The sequence below is a fragment of the Rhynchophorus ferrugineus genome, unplaced genomic scaffold (genome assembly GCF_030347505.1).
Source record: "Rhynchophorus ferrugineus isolate W39M unplaced genomic scaffold, kcgeb_rfMv2 rfM2, whole genome shotgun sequence".
NCBI classification, from domain to species: domain Eukaryota; kingdom Metazoa; phylum Arthropoda; class Insecta; order Coleoptera; family Curculionidae; genus Rhynchophorus; species Rhynchophorus ferrugineus.
The window spans coordinates 79,494,580-79,515,233 of NW_027472581.1; the positions used below are offsets into that span (position 1 = coordinate 79,494,580).

The 20,654-nt window shown below is 32.3% G+C and overlaps 2 protein-coding genes across 21 annotated transcripts in view; one reads left to right on the plus strand and one right to left on the minus strand.

The window, feature by feature from the left end:
* The window catches only part of LOC143191377 (uncharacterized), a 181,484-nt gene that overhangs the window by 126,569 nt on the left and 34,261 nt on the right, over window positions 1–20,654 (plus strand). The gene's annotated exons all lie outside the window — the stretch shown is intronic.
* On the minus strand, window positions 555–19,004 carry LOC143192019 (uncharacterized). Its single transcript, XM_076397479.1, has 21 exons — window positions 18,794–19,004; window positions 16,965–17,096; window positions 16,740–16,908; window positions 15,345–15,530; window positions 14,869–15,074; window positions 13,735–13,939; window positions 13,433–13,599; window positions 12,353–12,485; window positions 11,206–11,338; window positions 10,956–11,141; window positions 9,695–9,805; window positions 8,733–8,961; window positions 6,551–6,682; window positions 6,322–6,493; window positions 6,033–6,218; window positions 4,435–4,640; window positions 3,902–4,106; window positions 3,674–3,840; window positions 2,268–2,400; window positions 841–973; window positions 555–789 (listed from the first exon to the last, which is right to left on the minus strand). Exons 1-21 carry the CDS (start codon window positions 18,977–18,979, stop codon window positions 603–605), a joined length of 3,564 nt encoding a protein of 1,187 aa, XP_076253594.1. The 5' UTR covers window positions 18,980–19,004; the 3' UTR covers window positions 555–602.

The window sequence follows — 20,654 nt, forward strand, 5'->3', positions numbered from 1 at the left end:
TCAAAAAAAGAAGCCTTTGTAAAATGTGATCATTGTGATTTTCTGTTGTTAAAATTTACATTACACTTTTTTTTTCTTCGAGATATGTATGGCGGTAACATTTTTAATAGGAAAAGAAATTCTGGTAAATAATATAATAAGATCTTGTTTAGGTTCCATGTTATCCATATCCATATATTGTATCTAAGTTTGAGAAATTGAATTGTCATATGGCTATAGTATGCACCGTTAAGTAATATTGTCCACTAACTAAAATTTTCTCCAAATATTATACTAACAAAATATTGTAGATATCTTTATTTTTTATCAGTGCTTTTTCATTTTTTGAATCTCAAATATCGATAAAGCCATGAACGAACGTGGCATGGATGAATAGTTTTTGTCATCACTGAACGTAATTTTGCCCAAAAAGAGCCTCCTTTTTATCTAGCTCCTTTATTCAAATAAAAACTTTACAAAATTCAAAATTTTTTTATCTGATGCTTTGATAAAATATGGAAAGTGAGGAATGAGCTATGAATGAGAGCTAAATGAAATAATACTAGTAACTAGAATAACGTTTATTTTATTTAATTGTGACTCCAAAAAAACAAGAACATCGTTTAGTACGTTTCGAATGGTCTTACGCCGTAAGTGTTGAAAAGGTTCTTCCAGAAGCTATACTTTTCTTTTTTCGGGTCTTTTAGTACCTGCAAATTCTCACCGATATCTACGTATTGGAAGTTTGACTCCGAAACTTTGGGCCATATTATATTTTGCAACAGGGAGTCCTGACTAGGCGTCGGATTCCTGAAAAGATATTCGGAAAATATTGTTTTGCAATATTGTATAGCGACTTACTTGTAGGTGGCAAAATTGGTCCATATCTTTACGATACGCTGATGAACGAGTTGATCGGCTTGAGAGAAATAGTTTGGATTGTTCCTGTCGAAGATGTAGTTTCCTTCCTCTGTATGAGTCACATTTCCGGAACCTTAGGAAAAAAATTACAATTGCCTATTCAAATGATTATATAAATTAATTATCTATGAGCTGTTCAAATTATACCTACGACAGATTTAATATTTTAATATTTCTACCAACTTTAATTAAATACTGAAAAACTTTCTGTATTGATTTAGGAAAACAAAACACAAAAGTTTATTTTTGATGATATAATGATTCTATACTACATTGGACTCTAATAAATGTAGTTTCTTTTATAGGATATCCGGTAATAATGCCCGCTTCCCTATACAGTTTATATATTTCAGTTGAGTTCTTCAAGAAAAGCGATCAAACGTAACAAAATAATCTCTCATTATTGATAAAACTACTGGAAGGATGGAGAAAGTATATGAAAAGTTCCAATTATTTTTTTCGATAGGTGCTATATGGTCCGACTGTTTAGGACCAGAAAGATGATAATTTAGTAGTGGCTACTGATGGATAACACCTTGAATAATATTAATATAACAGTCTATAAAGCTGTAAAAGTATAACTTTATAAGTAAATTTACCGAAAGTAAAAAAACTAAAAGAAATCCCTAATAATTATATAACTTTTAAAAAATTTAAATTTTTTAAAAAATGTAGCGCAAATAGGTTAAGTGATTTTTGCTACCGGAATGTTTTCATAGCAACTTGTTTGTTTTTGGATATGGCAAATAAAACACAAATGTGCTCTAGAATAGTTATATATTATTATACTTATTATCCTTATTATACATCATTCTTTAATTAATTAGATACTTTCTGATACAAAGGTTAACTTATGTGTTAGTTATCGATGGTACTTAATACCGTTATATTGTAATTATTATTTCTGTTGGAAAAAAGCTTTTTTTTCTTTTTTTGAGGTTTAAATTTGCGTCAACGCGCTCGCCGGCATCATATCGCGTCAAAATACAGTGAGTGAACAATGAAGTTAACCGCGAGAATTTCAAAATCATTAATTTATCTATTAAACATGAATTCTAAGGTGTTTTAATTTTATTAAGAACATTTTATCTAAGCCAGATAAAATATCGAACGATAAAGAGAAAACTGATGATGAAACGAAATTATTCTCTAAATAGGCTTAGACTTCTTGAAGCAATATCGATATATTTATAAAATCAATATCTGTTATATACTCGCCGATATTTTGTAATCGCGTCTTGAAGTATATATATTTTAAAAATAAATTCATTAATCTGATTTCGTTAGATAAATGTTATATTTTTGTGTTTGTTGATTAGTGTCATCAACCCAATTCTTATTTGTTAAAATGAAATTATGCTTCTTACCTGGATATCTTTGTTCAGTATTACCGCCCATATCACCAGAGTATGAGAACATGTAGAAGTAAACATCAGTGTATTGAGATTGGAGTTCGGCATGTCTGAAGAGGGATTTTTGGAAGTTCTGATCTGTGTAATACTGAAACATCATCCAGTTGTTAAATAACAAAATATAATTATGACTTAAAATTATGAAGAAGCATTGATTTAGTGTCATATTATGAAAAATTGTTGGTATATAGGCAATGTTCGAATTTGGTTAATAGAATAAAACTACTTTAAAAGCAGTAAACTCCAAGGTACATTTGAAACTGACCTCTCCTGTAACTTCCCTTCATCATTATTCTTTGTTACTTTGTAAATTTTCTCGTCCATTTTCACTGACAATCCCACACTGACGCAATTGTAAACTATTAAATAGTGTATTAGATAATTCAATTACCTAATTACATTAACTTAATTGTCTCTGCTCATTTATAACCTATGTTGAGAATAGAGATGAGTTCAATGCCTTTATTTTGGGACACAAATTTATTTATTTTAGAATAAAATGAATAAATAATTGGCTTGATTAAGTGATCAAGGTGAGAGGAGGTCCTCTTACTGTTCGATAGTCGTAGGTTCAAATCCTACTGGAGCATGGTTATATATTTATGTTTATAATTATTTTAATTTTGATTTTCTCTTCTGGGATGATCTGTAAATTGGTCATTAGCTAGTCGGTAGGCTTAATGCCGAGGACCGTGGTTCGGAGTCCACGTTAAGCAGTATGTCCGATCCAAATAATGCTAGTCGATGAAGAGGAAACTAAAATATTACAAAAAAAAATACATCAATGCAAGTAGCAGTCGTTGTTTAGAACCATTTTCTTCCCTTTCTTTTTGAGGATATAAGAATTGTTTTTTAATTCCAGTCATAATCCGCCGTTAAACCTATTCTTATTCACTGGTAAAAATCAAAATAAATTAATTCAGTTTATTGCTGAACCCAAACTTTAATGATATGGAAATTGATGGTTGCATAACTCCCAACGATTTACAAGTTCATCTTGTGTTTGATTTTGATTCTCATTGAGTACTGTCGTCATGCATCGATGTCACCCATTAAAAGTCCAGTAATCCCCCCACAAATGTTATTTTTTTTAATTAACACAAAATTTAACTTATTCAGTATGGTGAATATAGAGATTTGATGGGATTCAAAGCACTATGAACCTAATATTTATTGAATATTGTCTAATTTTCTTGCGAAACTTACCGAATCAGTTGATATTATAAAACATGCGTAACAGTCAGAGCCATCTTTGAGAAACAGACGGATCTAATGTGTACTCCCAAAATTTTTTATACAGCTTTAGATTTGAAAACTTGCAAACATATCAATTGCCTTATCAATTATAATAGAAAACTTACTTGGATTCCACTTAAAAGATTATACTGCATGTCCGAATATGGGGAGTACATGTTTTTGATTTGATCACCCACATAAGATTTAGTTTGTTGGTTATTAATATACATTCCCTGGGGCACGAGAATGCTGTGATCCAAGTCGTACACCGACAAAGTCCATTGCAGATATTCTGAACAAGAAAGACAAGAAAATTGATCAAACATTCATTAAATCATCATTAATTAACATACGATTGTAACTCATAAGGCCTTCTTCGGAACAAGCTCCGATGAAGATGGGAACCTTGTTGAAACTGCCCTCGGCGAAGGCCTCGTATGGTTTCTTGGTGAGGAAAGCTCCATCGTGTTCCACTTCCACCACTGGTGCATAGTAAAAACCTTGTTGGAGTTCCCCATTTATGACACCGTTAAAACCAGTATCAGTATATGATTGAGCCTGATTTTTTTATAACATAATAATTAACGATTAACTAATTAGATATATAGTAATCATTAAAAATACATTTGACAGAGTATAGTTTCGTAAAAAATCATTAAGGTAGTATTATGTGTTATTAGGTGGATAATATTTGATCGATTAGTAATTATGTTTGGTTCGATTAATATTAATTATTATAGTAATTAATTAAGATTGATCGTGAGTTGATTTAATTACCCCCAAACATGAAGTAAAACTTTCTTTAAAAGTAATTGTTTAAATTTTATTTAAAATTGCAGCATTGCGTATATATAATTAGTAATAAAATAAATGGAAAAACTCTTACCCAAGTTGTGTAGCTTTTAGAAGCGTTGTCGATAGCCTTGGCATCAACGTTCTGCAGGAAGTTCAGTAGTTGCTGTGAATCTCTTTGATAATCAAATCGTGAATCGATGAAGCTTGCTGTTTTGTAAGTGATCTCGGTCTGATTTCTCTGATACGCCCAAGGGCACAAAGCTGTGCCTGATTCCAACATGGCTGCTCCAAATAATCCTATTTTTTAAAGAAATATATCAATAAATGTATATGGCTATCTGTAATTTTCTGTTGAGTATTTATTCGAATTTAATTACTATTAATAAAGAATTATTTGATCATATTCACTATTTGATTTTTGGTGATTGAAGACAATATTTCAAAAAAATCGAATTAGAATCGAAGTAATGATAAATGGTCCTAAATCCGCGGAATACAGCAGGTGAGATCAATTCTCGCTCTTTCATTCATATCTCAAGTCCTTAGTAGTGTTTACCATGAATAGTTCTCCATTCATGAATACCATGACTATTTTAGAAATTCATTAGATGAGATCGTATTGACACATTAATTAATTAATTAGTAATTATTAGAATGTTTTTATTTTTATCTGCGGTAAACCTGCTTCATCTGGCTTTTCTTAATATTTTTTAATATTTATACAATCATTCATTCATCATTCTTCTACAAATACTTTTTTATAATTGGATCTTGATTAAGTTGATGTTGCTGAGCATTGTTTGAAATTGAAATTTTATGAAACACTATTCAGTAACTTTTAATGAAGCGGATAATTAGGATTATGTCTTGTATACATTTTCGTTGATTAAATAATTTTTTAAGGTTTGGCACTTATTTAGTTTTCTTTCTGGTTATTTGGATCTTTAAACTGTAGCGTTGTTTAAACGCCAACTGTACTTTCGATACATATATGGTACAACTTTGTTGCTTAGTCAGATGAACTCTAGATTTTCATCAGTTCGCAATAAAGCCTATTTGGGCTTATATATTTGCATAAATTACAAATTATTCGATTAATAATCAATACGTATCGCCTAACGAAGAAGTGCGTATGACCGCGATATCAAATAGAGCCACGAAGATATCCAAGATTTTATCGTAAAACATGAATTAAGTTTATTAAATCACAGGATATTGGAAGCCATGCAACTGGATGGACAATGGACGAGAAACTGAAAGATTTAACTGAACCAAACTTATTTTAACTTACTTACTACTTAAGTTAGTCTAATTAATTTTAACATGCTCATCTTGCTTGTAAATTGGCCCAATTATGAATGATATTTTAATTAAAATTACACTAAGGGTATCTAATAAACGGTGTTTATTATTTATTTAAAAATATATAACTACCAACTTTACGGTATTGAGATATTTCTTAAAAACTGTTAAATGTCAATTAGTAATTAAAATGTAGAATTTTAAATTAATGTATAATTACTTTCGTAAAAAAACATTAAGTGCTCTTTAATGAACTTGAACATTAATAAATCAACGAGTTAAATCATCATTAATCATTTTAATTGGATTTAAAATATTATAAGATTTGGAATTCACTCAGATTTCATAATCTATATAACGGTATATTCGATTCAATGCAACTTTTACCTGCTGCAGAGGGACTCAGAAGTTGGTATCCAACTGACGCTCCACCAGCGGATTGACCAAAGATGGTAACTTTATTAACATCACCGCCAAAGTAAGCGATATTGTTCTGGACCCACTTGAGGGCTAACGTCTGATCTTTCAAACCTGCATTACCGGGAATGACTGTGTCACCAGTGGAGAGGAATCCTATATAGACAAAGATATAAAAAATGTAATTCTTTAATTGAGAGTGTTAATAATTAATTAATGATGTTTAACAGTATGCGTATACGTTAGAAAAATGGATTACCGAAAGGTCCTAGACGATAATTAATGCTGACCATAATCAGCTGGCTGTCCATGATATATCCCGGCGATATTCCCCCTGTAGCACCCTTGGTCTGTCCGGAGCCCCAATTGAATCCCCCACCATGAATATAAACCATCACTGGTAATTTATTTTGGGTTTGTGTCAGAGGGTTCTAACAACAACATAAATCATATATGTGACACTCTGTAAGTTGGTCCAAGGAACTTACAATAGGGGTGTAAACATTGAGGGTGAGACAGTCTTCGTTCTCGTCATCGGAGTCGACATTGACCTGGTAGCAAATGTTCTTTTCGTAAGTTGCGTCATACACGCCACTCCATGGGTCTGCTGCTACGGGAGCCTGTAGTATAAATGTATTTATAACAATTACTGGGTATATTAGCTGCATGAATAAATAATCACGATTTTATACGTTTCTTTTCATCATGCAATTTTACAGTAAACTGTCTAATTGTAAGATGCAATTTCAGTAGTTGATACGGATGAAGAAGAAGCCTGAACATTGGATAATTATAAGCGTTATAAAGAGCGAACATTTGATTTTTACTATTGATAAAGAGAATTATTAATGTATTCGTAATAGAACAGATATAAATGAATATAATTAAAATATGTTTTATCATACAATACCTTGTTATTTGTTATTTACATTCATGTTGATATTCAAAACATTTTAAATTATAATTGAGTAATAATATTATTGGTTTTTATTGTTAATGTACTAGTTATTAAACTATGTTTTATGTATTTTATATATGTGGGGAAATTTATGAATTCTATTATTACTTTAATTTATTTATTTTTAATTATTACTGGATAATATAGATACGACGTTGGGTTAGTAAATAGTGCACAAATGTTTATAGAACTTTAACGAAATGATCTTTTGAAACCCACCAAGTGGTACGTAGAAATAGCATTTCTCTTCTATGATACGGAATGTAGTGTAATATAAAACTGAACAAGTGATATATTATTCTTGTTAATTCTGTTCTATATTGAAGTGTGATAAGATTCGTGATTGAAAGAAGAAAAAGTAGTTTAACAAGAGCTGTCGAAATATAAGATTTACATCTTTCTGAACATTTCATCGTAAATAATTACAAAGTTCTAAAAGTAACTCTAGTTTATCATATTTTCCAACTGCAGAAAATGGAGATTGTATGCTAGAAGTAATTAAAACTAAATTTGAGAATTTTATGGGTGTTGTCAGATGGTAAAATAATGTATTGGATTTTCCATACAAATATCTGACGTTATCGCTTTTCTTTAATTTAATCTAAAAAAAGAGCAAATCTGTCTCCAATGAATATAGCATATATATAAAATTAATATATACATTTAGATTTAATTTAATAAGAATTGTGGTGTTGAATTAGTACTCATCATGAAATTAGTACGTACATACATTCATGCACATTGATTAAATAATCGTCTACCTACAGTGCTGTACTTTTACTCGATTTTTCTTGTTTTATTTGTTTTCTTGTTTAAATCGTAACTCTTGAATGCCAAATAGAAACTTAGTTGACAGTTTTGAGAATGACGGACTCATATAAAGAGGGTTTTTTAGTACTCAGGAGTTAAATATTGCATAAAAATATTTCAGAATCATTTGGCAAAGAATGGATGCAAACAGAATCTAGATATAAGAGTGTCAGGAAACTTAAAACAACAGAAACTCATTTTCAAACTCACTCTTTGCTGTGAATTTGGTGTGAAGTTGGTGGGTCGAACTTGTATTGTGAACAACTGGACCGTCCGAAGAAAACAATCACCCAGAAATTGGAAATTATGACCACCAGAACAGTAATTATGTTTCATGAAGACGCTGGCGTTGTCTGTTCCATCGATAGCAACTCTCCAGAAATTCCGGGGGTTCTTGCATGCATCCACATTATAGTCTGAACCAAGCATCAAGTGATTACCACCTGTTTCTGTCATGTCATACCTACTATGTTGCTGGGGAAAAATTCGCCTCAACAGAAAATCGACCGTTCAGTTTTTCCGAACCAGTTTTTTGATGTTTTTTCTTCAAAATTATAACAATTTATCGAATAAGATTGCATGCAAGCAAAATTGGTGCATATATGACTTAAACCCGACAATTCTATGTCATATAAAAATTGAAAACCTTCAATTTCCCACAAAAATAATATATTTCTTGCTAAACCTATTATACGTAACGATATTTATATTTTAATAACAATGGGAGAAACGAAAATTTAACACTGCATACAATTTCAACCGTATTTTGCTGCAATTTGGTTTTTAGCGATATTTGTTTTATGTTTCCTAATTTGGAAAATAAGAATATTTTTATGGGGTATAAGAAACACAAAAATATTGCAGAAAAAGCTTGCTATTCTTAAATATATCGATATATTTACCTGGAATCTCAACACTCCAGTGGGTGGTTTCGCGTATCTGATCGAGAAAAACGCATAGTAAGATTGACCGGCTACCGTCCATCTTTGTGTACCTTTTACGGCACCATTGGGTATGGTGACTGTCAACTCTTCAGCTAGAACGCTAGCCAGTAATATAAAAAACCCAAGAGCTAGCGCTTTATTCATTTTGAAACACCGCTGAAACACTAATGGTCTTCGACCCGTAGTGCTCGGTTATTTAAAGTGTTTTGATAAAATGTGAAGTGTTTTGTTCTTTGAGTGTTTACAATGTGCTTGAAAATATTTATTGCTTAACGAGTTTATCATTTTTTTGTAAATAAAAACATTCTGTTGGTAACAAGTGACTTGACTATATTTAAATCCAGTACTAAATTAGCAATGATAGTATTTCTACCTCTTTTTAATTTTTCATTAGTAGGGGAACCAATTTCGCTTTTCTAATAGAACTCAGAAAACTGTTCTTTTTTGTTTGACAAGCTATAAAATGTAACTGATGTTGAAATGGTTTGAAATGACATGTTCAGTCAATTACTATCGTAGCCACTTTCTTTCCTTTTGGATGTTTCCTATCGTGTGTAAATGCCTTGAAATAGTTGATTCATCAATTCATCTGAAAGTGCTTTGAGAACTTAAGCCGGATTTTCGTTCAATGAGATAAGTAATTGAAATATATAATTTTTTATAGAGAAATGTCAAGACTATCGAATTTAATTTTAAATATCCTTTTTACCAACGACGGTTTATCTGAACTGAAGCTGCTATTTAACGTGAACTCAGAACCACGGCCTTCGGCATTAATCCTACCGACTACCGACCAGTTAGAGATCATCCCAGACGTCCGGTCTTATCCAGCCTGGTTACTGGCGTTCCTTGACGAATTTTCCACTATTACTTATAAAGACATTTACAATTATAATCACAGTCATAAAGTACATCCATACCTCAGCGGGATGCAACTATCGCAACAGTGGATGGACCGCCCTATCGCCTTGATCACTGTACCAATCAAACCGACCGCTGGCTGTTGTTTACGTTTATATTTCGCATTTTCGCTAGATATCATGCAACATGCAAGCACCCAGATGTTACTGACAAATTCACCTTCAAATCAGCTTTTTGAAAACCAGAAATTGTCTTAAAATACAGTGTCCAACAATTTTTTGAATGTGAATATTCTTCTTGCCTTGAACTGTTATTCTTCTGAAAGGCTGGAGATTCTGTTTAGTTTTAGTAATCTTAAGTCTAGAGTAAGATCACTGAATACTTTCACAGTCGGTATCGTTTGCAATAATTTATATCAAAACAAATCTCAACCACTTCACACTCATTCTTACAATGTTACATTACAATGTTATAGTGTAAGTTTTCCTGCTTATATGCGCAACCGATGACTTATCTTGATTTCATAGAAAATGTTATTTTATTGCAATTTATGTATTATATTTTTTATTTTGCTGGCAATTTAATGTAGAAGTTTTCTGCAATCTATTAGTTCACAACAATCGTTACTACGACAACCTTTTGCCTACTTTAATATCTGTAAGGACCAGATTAGATAGTCTGCAAGACTGCATTTTGAGGCATTTTTATTTCTTTATTTCACAATTAAAAGAGAAATATTGGCTGGTTAATAAAGGCAAATTACCAGAAATGCTAGTAAATAAAATTATTTTATTGTTTTTGCGGGCAAAGACAATGATCAACCACAGACATCAAAAATGTACTTAGAGTTAATCAGATTCCTGAATGATAAAAACGAACTGGTTACTATCTTTAAGCACTAACTAAATATAAAAATTTGCTTATACAATATATCGCAAGATTGTGGTCAACAGAGCCTATAGAAAGATTGTTGTCTTGAGCATTTGTTTTATCCTCCACAAGGAGCTGTTTGTCTGATAATACATTTAAAAATATAGTGTTCATGAAAGAACATTATTTTTTTTACTGATTAATGCCGTGACTGGATTAGTTCAATCCTATTTATGTAACTTAATATTTTGTAATTTGTATTTCAATTACAGCAAACCGTATAATACATAATAATATAGTAATAGTATAATAGCTTAATATATAAAAATTGTGGATTAATATTGACATATTTATTGTAAAAGTTATTTACATTGTTATTTTTCAAAACATCCCTCACTGACTCCATTGTTTGCTCACAATTTGAAGTCCACGTCAGAGTATTAGAAGATCTAAAAGGTATCGAATGGTCTTTCGCCAAACATCTCGTAGAGGGTCTTCCAGAAGTTGTACTTTTCTTTCTTGGGATCCTTTAGGATCTGTAGATTAGCTCCAATGTCTAGATACTGAAAGTTGGCTTGTGAAACCTTTGGCCACATTATGTTTTGTAAAAGAGGATCCTGTGTTGGTGTAGGGTTTCTGAGAAAAATAATTTGAAGATGTATATTTCGAAATATTTCTTTATATTCCTGTAGCAACTTACTTGTGAATAGCAAAATTGGTCCATAACTTTACTATACGCTGATGAACTAGTTGATCGGCGGGAGGGAATAGTTTGACGTTCAACCGGTCCAAAATATAATTCGCTTCTTCTACATGTGTCACATTTCCTGAGCCTTGAACAAAGATTATTATTCCGAATACTTTTTCATATACTAACGGATTTATTAATTATAAATATATTTTTTAACTAATATTTGCATAGGTTTTTTTTTGTTAACTAATCTTCAATTTTTTACAATCAAAACTCATAAAAAATATCTTCACTATACGAAGTACAAAGCTGTACAGCATTCTTTCCTTTCTCATAATATTTCGGGATATGATACAACTTTTATTACTTATTTCTTTTTTATTCAAACTTAAACAACTTTCTTCCGCTCATTGCATCCATTTTGATGTTTATGCAACTCGAAGATTCACCTTTTCAATGAACTAGATATGTCGTTGCGATCTGCGTTTCGTCCATTATTTTTAATTGGAATTATGCATTAGGAAAAAGGTTACAAACTTTTTCCCAAATTCAATACCATGCATTAGTTTTATACGGATTAGTATTAAACTGGGTTTTACATTATCCTTTTACATACATGTCACTAAATCATAATTAATTGTACAGTAAGCTTTCACCTAGTATTTTCGTTATCCTAAGCAACAATATTGTCTGCTGTCGTATATTAGTGATAATTATTTTATGACATGGATTATTTTTATAGCAATCGATTACAATCTATGTGACATGTTGCTGCTACTTGTTGGAACCGCTCGAAAACGATGATTGAAATAACGAAGGCTCTTTAATAGCCTTCACTCACTGTAAGATTCTAACCAGCATCTTTTTTGAAAAAACACAGACCTATGATTCCCCCATCAACTCGTAAAGCATGTAATCGAATCAGTTTCTTTTTGTATTATCAGTAAACTCAAGAATTATATTCGCTCCAAATGAATTGTTTTGATTATTTGATGACATAGGTATTTAACTAAAAAATGACCGTTATCATGACCTTTGGAAGCTCGACATGTTCAACCACTAAAAAGTATTAAACTTCTCTGCGAAATAATTTATCAAATTCATTAGAGATCCATTCAGATCTTTATATTTTTATTATATTGGACATTTTTCATACCTGGGTATTTGTTATGAACATTGCCTCCTAATGGTCCAGAGTAAGAGAACACGTAAAAATAAACGTCTGTATATTGGGATTGAAGTTCAGCATGCTTGATCAGCGATTTTACGAAATTCTGGTCTGTATAGTACTGGAATGTTATTAAATTATTAAGTAGTACCGCTATTTTTTGTAAAAATATTCATACTTTTTAAAATGTTTGGAATATATTTTTGATTTTCTCTTTTTAAGAAAAAAAATATGACTAATTATTATATTACTTATTAGGAATAGTTATTGATTTATAATTATTATAATGGTTACTAGCATACAAACTCATTTGCTTATTTATATTTGTGAAAGATTCCAAGATTTTTTAAAATATAATAGCATGAAAAATCAATCCACTAAAAATAAACTTTTGTTTGAGATACCTTATAATTAGCATTGGGAACTTTTGACTGAAATTGACTATCGACTGTTTAGTATTTAACTACATTTTACTATCGACTGTCGTGTACTTTTAGTTATTATTTTCGGTTCTACCAATTTCATTCGATTGATTTTTAACATTCCGGCTGTCGTCCTAGCCGCGACCTTGACAAAAATATGCCGAATTTAGACTTATATAGATTTATATGTAATATATACAGTTTTATGATTTTGGTAATTTGCTTGTAAATACAATATATTGTATATTAATATAGTAGCATTTTAGAAAGCTATTTTTCAAGATTGTTAACATAATAGGGTAAAAGGATTAAAATTGTGAATGATAAATAATAAAATACTTTTGATTATTTTTATGGGATTAGTATGTTTTTTTTTATTGACTTTTTGCTTTCGATCTAACTCTCTCAATTTTTGTTCAAGTCTTTTGATTGTCAACACTTCCTTCCTAAAATATTGAAAACAAAATTTAGTCTTGAAAAGGTGAAGAAATTGAATAGATTTGAAAAGATTTGAATAAACAGTAATTACTATTTTCAGTCGCTAGTTTTTTGACTATCGACTGTTTGGACTGTTTTGCTACTATTGACTGTTTCGACTCTTTTCGATCGATACGTCCCAACGCTACTTATAATAAATCAAACTTACTTGTATTCCACTCAAAATATTATTTTTCATCTCGGAATTTGGGGAGTATTGAGCTTTGATCAGAGAACCTGCATAAGATTTAGTTGATGAGTTTGTAATATGCATCCCTTGAGGTACGAGAAAGCTAGGGTTTGAATCGTAAACTGAAAAGATCGATTTCAGATTGGCTGAAAGATAATTGATAAATTAAATTATCTTGCTGTTAGAATATATCACTCTAAAAACATAAAAACGGTAAACTTAGTTTATTATTGTAGTTTTTGCATTAAATACTAAAATAAATTTTGTTGCAATTTACTCACGACTCAAACTCATGAGACCTTCTTCACTGCAGGCTCCGATAATAATTGGAACTTTGTTAAAGTTGCCTCGGGCGAGAGCTTCGTATGGTTTCTGAGTGAGGAAGGCTCCATCATGTTCGACTTCCACAACTGGTGCAAAGAAAAATCCCTGTTCAAGTTGTCCATTTATAATACTATTATGGCCGGTCTCAGCTGGCGTTGTTGCCTAAAACACGAATTAATTTCTAACCAGTGAAGAACCACGCAATGTCTTGTTTGTACGTAATTTGTAAATAAAATAATATAAAAATATATCGTATTAAAAGAAGGATGAGGATTTAGTGTAATAGAAAATGGTAAATATTAATTACATATTCTACGTATTATTATAACAGCTGAATTAGACATTTACATTCTGAACTCGTAATCTTAACTGCACTTAAGTTCTTAGCTTATCAGATTTTTCTTTAAAGTCAGAGTCATGGTATGTCGAAAATTTTTGAGTTTTGCTTCTACATCGTCTTCATTTTCTAATTCCAACTCATAAACTTCGGGGGGAAAAATTCGTATATTCCCATTGTCTATATTTCTGTTTGATAATCCTGATTTTACAGAATGCCATATAGTATGTAAGCTCTCGCTGAACTATAAGTAACCACAGCAAAACCTAATGATCGGTTTATGTCTCATAATACAACAGTATATGATTTGCAAGTTATAATTTTATTCAAAATAAGGTATTCTATACAATTTACGACAAAAATATCATAAAATTCATCGTTTATATCCTTCAAATGGATTTGCATTTTTATGGTTTACAGGTTTGTCCATATCGAAAAAGGAATTTTTACGAAAACGTAAAAGGAGCTAGTTGATACTTTTACAGTAGATGACTTGACTTTTTCTATACTCACTTTTATTCTTACTCAGTACTAATAATAAAGAATCTGTAAAAATAAAACATGGAAATGCAAAGAAAAATTACTTTTAAAGTTTACTCTTCTATAGTTAATTTACGTATTTTAAAATATATCCAAGAGTCTTCAGTCAATAACACGTTCTGTACTTATTTAATTTAATTAATAAACAATCTATTGTGAAGCAATTTAATTGTTTCGTTTTGGCATAACAACAATAAGCAAAAGATAATCTCACCCAAACTGTGTAGCGATTCGACGCATTGTCTATGGTTTTCGCGTCAACTTTTTGCAGAAATGTTAGTAGTTCTTGCGCGTCTCTTTGGTGGTTGAATCTTTGGTCAATAAAACTTGCCGTTTTATAAGTAATTTCGGTTTGATTCCTTTGGTACGCCCAAGGGCAGAGAGGTGTGCCAGATTCCAATATGGCCGCTCGAAATAGTCCTAAAATTATTTTTAAATAAATATTTGAGAATGTGATTTTTAATAATGTCTGGATATTGTTAATATTTGACACTTAGGAGACTAAATTGTAGTAGTAAATCTACATACTGAACATCGAAAAACCAGATGGAACCTAAACATGGTAAAATGTAAAGTCACACGATGAGCATCTCGAACGATTTATTCATTCAGCTTTACTATCATGGCGCACCATAGGATTTATTAAACTGTAATAAACATAATTTATAACTGTTCAATTATAAGCCTTACCAGCAGCCGAGGGACTGAGAATTAGGTATCCGATCGAAGCTCCACCGGCTGATTGACCGAAGAGGGTTACTTTGTCCGGGTCGCCGCCAAAGAAGGCGATATTCTTCTGAACCCATTTTAAAGCTAGCGTCTGATCTTTCAAGCCTGCATTTCCGGGAATAACTTTGTCGCCAGTTGATAAAAATCCTACACAAAAACAAATAATTATGTCCAGTTATGTCATTATTGCAAATGGTACTTAATGATAAAGTATATATATATCCTCCCCAAATTTCCAATTTGCCTTCCCCAAAGAAAGACATACTCTGTTTTCTGAGCCAAGGTATACAGAATGAGTTGCAGCATTGTAGATTAGTCACATTGCTAAATTAGTGAAATATTTTTCTAAGATTATTATATTCATGTAGTGTTACGAGGGTTACTATTTATATTTCGGGAATTGGCAACACTGTTGTCATGTGAGTCCATCTGAGGGTTCTACCGTAAAGTTTGACATTTTTGACTATATACGTACCCAGAACATTCTGTGCGACAAACGGACGCCATTTGTTTATTTTATATTTAGCTGAAAGTTTCGTCTCGGCAAAAATATCGTACTGAATCGTGCGATGATTTTTTTACGATTTTCGACGTGGATTATCACAACAAGAGTGCATCGATCAACTTGATTTGACTTTTGGCGATGAAGCTCCATCAAAAACCACCAGGTATCGCTGGTTTAGTAAATTCAATCGTAGTCGTGGTTCGCTGTCCAACGAGTTTCGTGAAGGTCGTCCAAAATCAGCTGTTATGCCAGAAAACATCGATGCAGCGTGCGAAATGATTACGCAAGATCGTCATGTCACCTATTGTAAGATTGAAGCATCCATAAGCATTAGTTCCACCAACATATATGTGATTTTACGTGAACACTTAGCTGTGCGAAAATTAAGTTCGTGTCGGTTGGTGCAAAGAAATGCTCAGGAAATTCATACGCGGTGCTTCCAAAGACGTTTATATAATACCAATGCAAACGATGAAAATGTTTGGGCCTAAAAATAATCTATTCCCATTTCGTGAATTCAAAAATCATCAAATCTACCGATTAATTTTAGTTATTGAGATACTAGTGACATTTTTTTTCTTAAAAAATCACTGCAAAACAAGAAATGGTCAATGGTTTCAGATCAACTGATCTTAATAATAAATGAATACAGTGAGTTTACCATTTTCTACTTCACCCCAGATGTATGGGTTTGAAGTAGAGTATGTAAAAAGAAGAAATGAGAAAATTACTTTTAAGGCAATTCAAGCAAGTCTATGGAATGTAACGCAGGACGCATTAAGTGGAAAAAATATAAAATTTTATTTTTTTGTTGGGTTCGATGATTTGATATAGGTAAATTCATATTTTACCAAATGGTCCTAGTCGATAGTTAATGCTGACCATAATAAGCTGATTGTCTATGATATATCCTGGTGATGCTCCATATAAATTCCCTGTGTAACGTCCAGAACCCACCACAAATCCCCCGCCATGAATATAAACCATCACAGGTAATTTATTTTTGGTTGTCAGGGGGTTCTAAAATAATATCATCCTTAGTGAAGGGGGTATACAGATTTATTAAAAGGTCTTACTATAGGGGTATATACACTAACGGTTAGACAGTCTTCATTTTCCTCTTTTACATCAAAGCTGACCTGATAACAAACATTCTTTTCGAATGTTGCGTCGTACACAACATTCCATGGGTCTACTGGTACGGGAGCCTGTAATATTCAGTATTATCATAATTAAAGAGTACTTTTTAGATGAATTGTACCATTTAATGATATTGTAATGGTAATGTAATTGTAATTGTAAGGATCAGTATATACTAGGAGTTCAATATTAAAACCGCCTGAAAACGCTCTTTTTTTCTCTCTGCTTTTTGTCTAACTTGATGTTTCAATCTATTTGTACAGCTTTAGGCATCTTTTGCCATAATTGTGTCATTGGCAAATGTTCCAAGTACTGTTTCTTTTGTTGTTGAGATTTCAGTACTGTATAGCAGATACAGGAGTGGTCCCAAGACACTAAAATGGGGAACTCCAGTCGAAATAGGTTTGAGTGTTGAGAATATCCCTTCATGCGATACTCTAAATATTTTTTCGAATAGATATTACTTCGGCAATTTTGTCAATAGTTTTGCTCATCTTGTAGATTAGTTCCAAATGCCATAACCGGTCAAAAGCGTATGCGACGTCCAGGAGTATTGCAGGGCTTATTTCTTCTCTTTAACGACTTTTTCCAATTGTATCGACAAAAGCTGTTATTCTGTGCACTTGGTCGATTTTTGGGTGGTGATTTCGAAACTCAATTTTTTTTGGCCTGGAACCTTGTAGGGGAATCCTGTTACGGATACCTGGTCGGGAAGATCCGTAGGAATAAGCGAGTTGGACTGGTTATGTGGGGACTGCCTCTGGGCTACCCACTAAACCCCACCCTATCAGCTGATCCACAGACCCTAACTGATACTTCTTACTGTTAGTGAGGAGGGTGCCCGTAACCGGTAACACCGTTAAGAGGCACAAGGGCCAGGTAAGTATGTGGCGCCGTTATCACACCACGCAGCTTGCGTTACATGAGTTAATCGCTCGCCGGAGAAGGTCGAGACAATTTGGAGTTAGAGCACGACGGGGTAGTGTCGGCTGTGATAGAAGGCTACGAAGAGCCGAATGAGTTATTGGCCTGAAATATCGGCCAGCTCGGTAATAGATATATTGTCCAAGAGACGAAGAGTGGAGAAATATCTCGAATAAACCTCGGATATAAAATCGTGAACTTGGGGGACGTCTGTTTCTCTATGAATTTGATTGTTCCTGACGAACCAGGGGGCATTGACTCTTCTCCTGAGAATTTTGTTTTGAAAGACTTGAAGACGTTCCACTTGGCTAGGTGAGACGTATTTTATATAGACACTGGAGCCGTATAAAACGACTGATCGAACCAGCATCTTGTACAGAAGAAATTTTATAGATAGAGGAAGCCTGCTGGCCCAGTTGATAAGGGGAAACAGGAAATTAACAATACCTTGACCTTTATGGAGGGACTTTTGAATGTGGGAATTGCACCTAAATTTGCGATCGAGGACAAGACCGAGATAGGTGGCTTCTTCTGACCATGGGATTTCGACATTCTCGATTTTAAGACGCGAAATTCTCGGTGCAAAACGCTTCTTGTGGAAGAAGATGACCTGGGTTTTCGAAACTCAAACGGGATTAAACCTTTACGACACAAAACTACTGCATATTTATTCTATAAATCCTATCCACCACTATCGTTAACGTTGGGGCATTTTTTGTCGTTTTTCTTCGTTTAAATACATAAGTTGGTTTCGGTAGCCTGCTTCTGTACTTATTTTGACCGGGTTTAATAACTCAACTTAACAACTCTAACAATTTTTGATTATTAAACATAACTTTACCTGAAATCTTAAAGCACCAACTGGGGGTTTGGCATATCTAATAGAAAAAAATGCGTAATACGGATGACCTGCTGTTGTCACCCTTTGAACCCCCTTTACTGCACCATCGGGTAAGGTGACTGTCAACTCTTGAGCGAAAGCGCCGGCCAGTAATATTAAAAAACCGAGTGCTGGCATGTTATTCATTTTATAAATTCACCGAACAACTGATATTCTTCGGATCATAGTGTAGTTTATTTAAAACGTAGTGATAAGGACATATTTTTTTTATTAGTCCAAGATCCCATGAACGTTAGGCATCATTTTATAATATATTATTGTGCAATTTTTTTCCTGACCAAAATTCTAATGTAAATAAAATAGTTAAACCAAAATGTTATAAAATAGTAATTATTTTAACTTTATGGTACATCTAATGCATATATTATCGAAATATTTAAACTACAATTATTTTACGGCCACAATAGTATGTAGGAGAGTTGTTTCATTTTATTTACATTAAACTCTTTTCTAAACTACCTATAGTATCTCCTGGAGGCTAATCCATCTAATTAACAATTGTATATTCATGTAATTTATTTTATTTTCATTAGAGATCATATTTACCTCTTTATGTTTAGTTCTTGTTTCCTTGTTCGTTGCTGTATTTCCTTGTCACGCATTTTAATATCACTTCGTATTCACATAGTATTTCTTCTGTTACTATCTGTGTACATCTATGTATATTTTAGCGTTCTGTGGATTCCAACCTTCAAAGCCTTACAAATCCTTAAAATATAGATTAGATTGTTTAATATCTATATTATGGATCCGACAAAGATGCTGCCGAAATTCAGTATGTATGGATACTAAAATCACTAAATTGGAGACACACAGAAGGCAGATGATCCGTCTTGTTATCGGCTTTAGTTGTGCAGCAAGCTCATGGTGAAATCTTTTTTTCTCTTGCTACTAAGTATGTCATATTACAAACTTGACATATTTATTTAGTTTCACTGCAAAATTTAAGTCATTTAATTAATTTATCCTATTTGTAACAACTGAAACTAAACCTACCTTTGACTCTTCATATTTGTAATCCTGTTATAATGCTGAAATGTTAAACTAAAAGGCCTTCTTTTTAATTAAAAAGGAACATCACAATATAACTTTTAAAATGCCATATCAAACGTGTTAATAGTTAAGCAAATAAATGCCCAAAGTTTAATCAGAGCAATACGGCACATCGCCATTTCTTTTGAGAAACGTTTGGCTTGGAATACCATGCAGTGTTGCTAAATCTAAGGGCAAGACTATATATTGTACTAAACACTAGAAAAGCGCACTAAGCGTATCTACTCTATTTTTTTTCAAAACAAAATATAAAAATTAATGTCAGAAAGTCTTGTTATTATAATATATTATTTTTTAAAAATAAAATACTTCCATAAAGCAAACAGCCTAGCTGTAAATTTGGCAACATCGACTTTTAGCATTTCTGCTAGCGGCGAGTAGATTGCGCCAACGAATAGTCACGAAAGTAGCCGAATCTCCGGACCACGATGATTTTTAATGTATACTATTATTCAGCCATATAATCTACTGTGTATTTTTTCAGACCTATTTCTAAAAAAGTAAATTACATAAAACGCAATTAAACATTTCCTTTTAAACCTTTATACCAAATAACAATTTGAAGTCCTTCAGTCTTTAACATGGTATTTTCAAAACTTAATTTATATTATGCATGTCACTCCTTAGTTACAGCCTTTGCCGATCTATTTGTTGATATATTTTCTACCAGTGTGTTATGGTATGGTGCATTATCCACAACAATAACTTATGGTTCCAAAGGTGACCTAATGTACCATTTTGAAATATC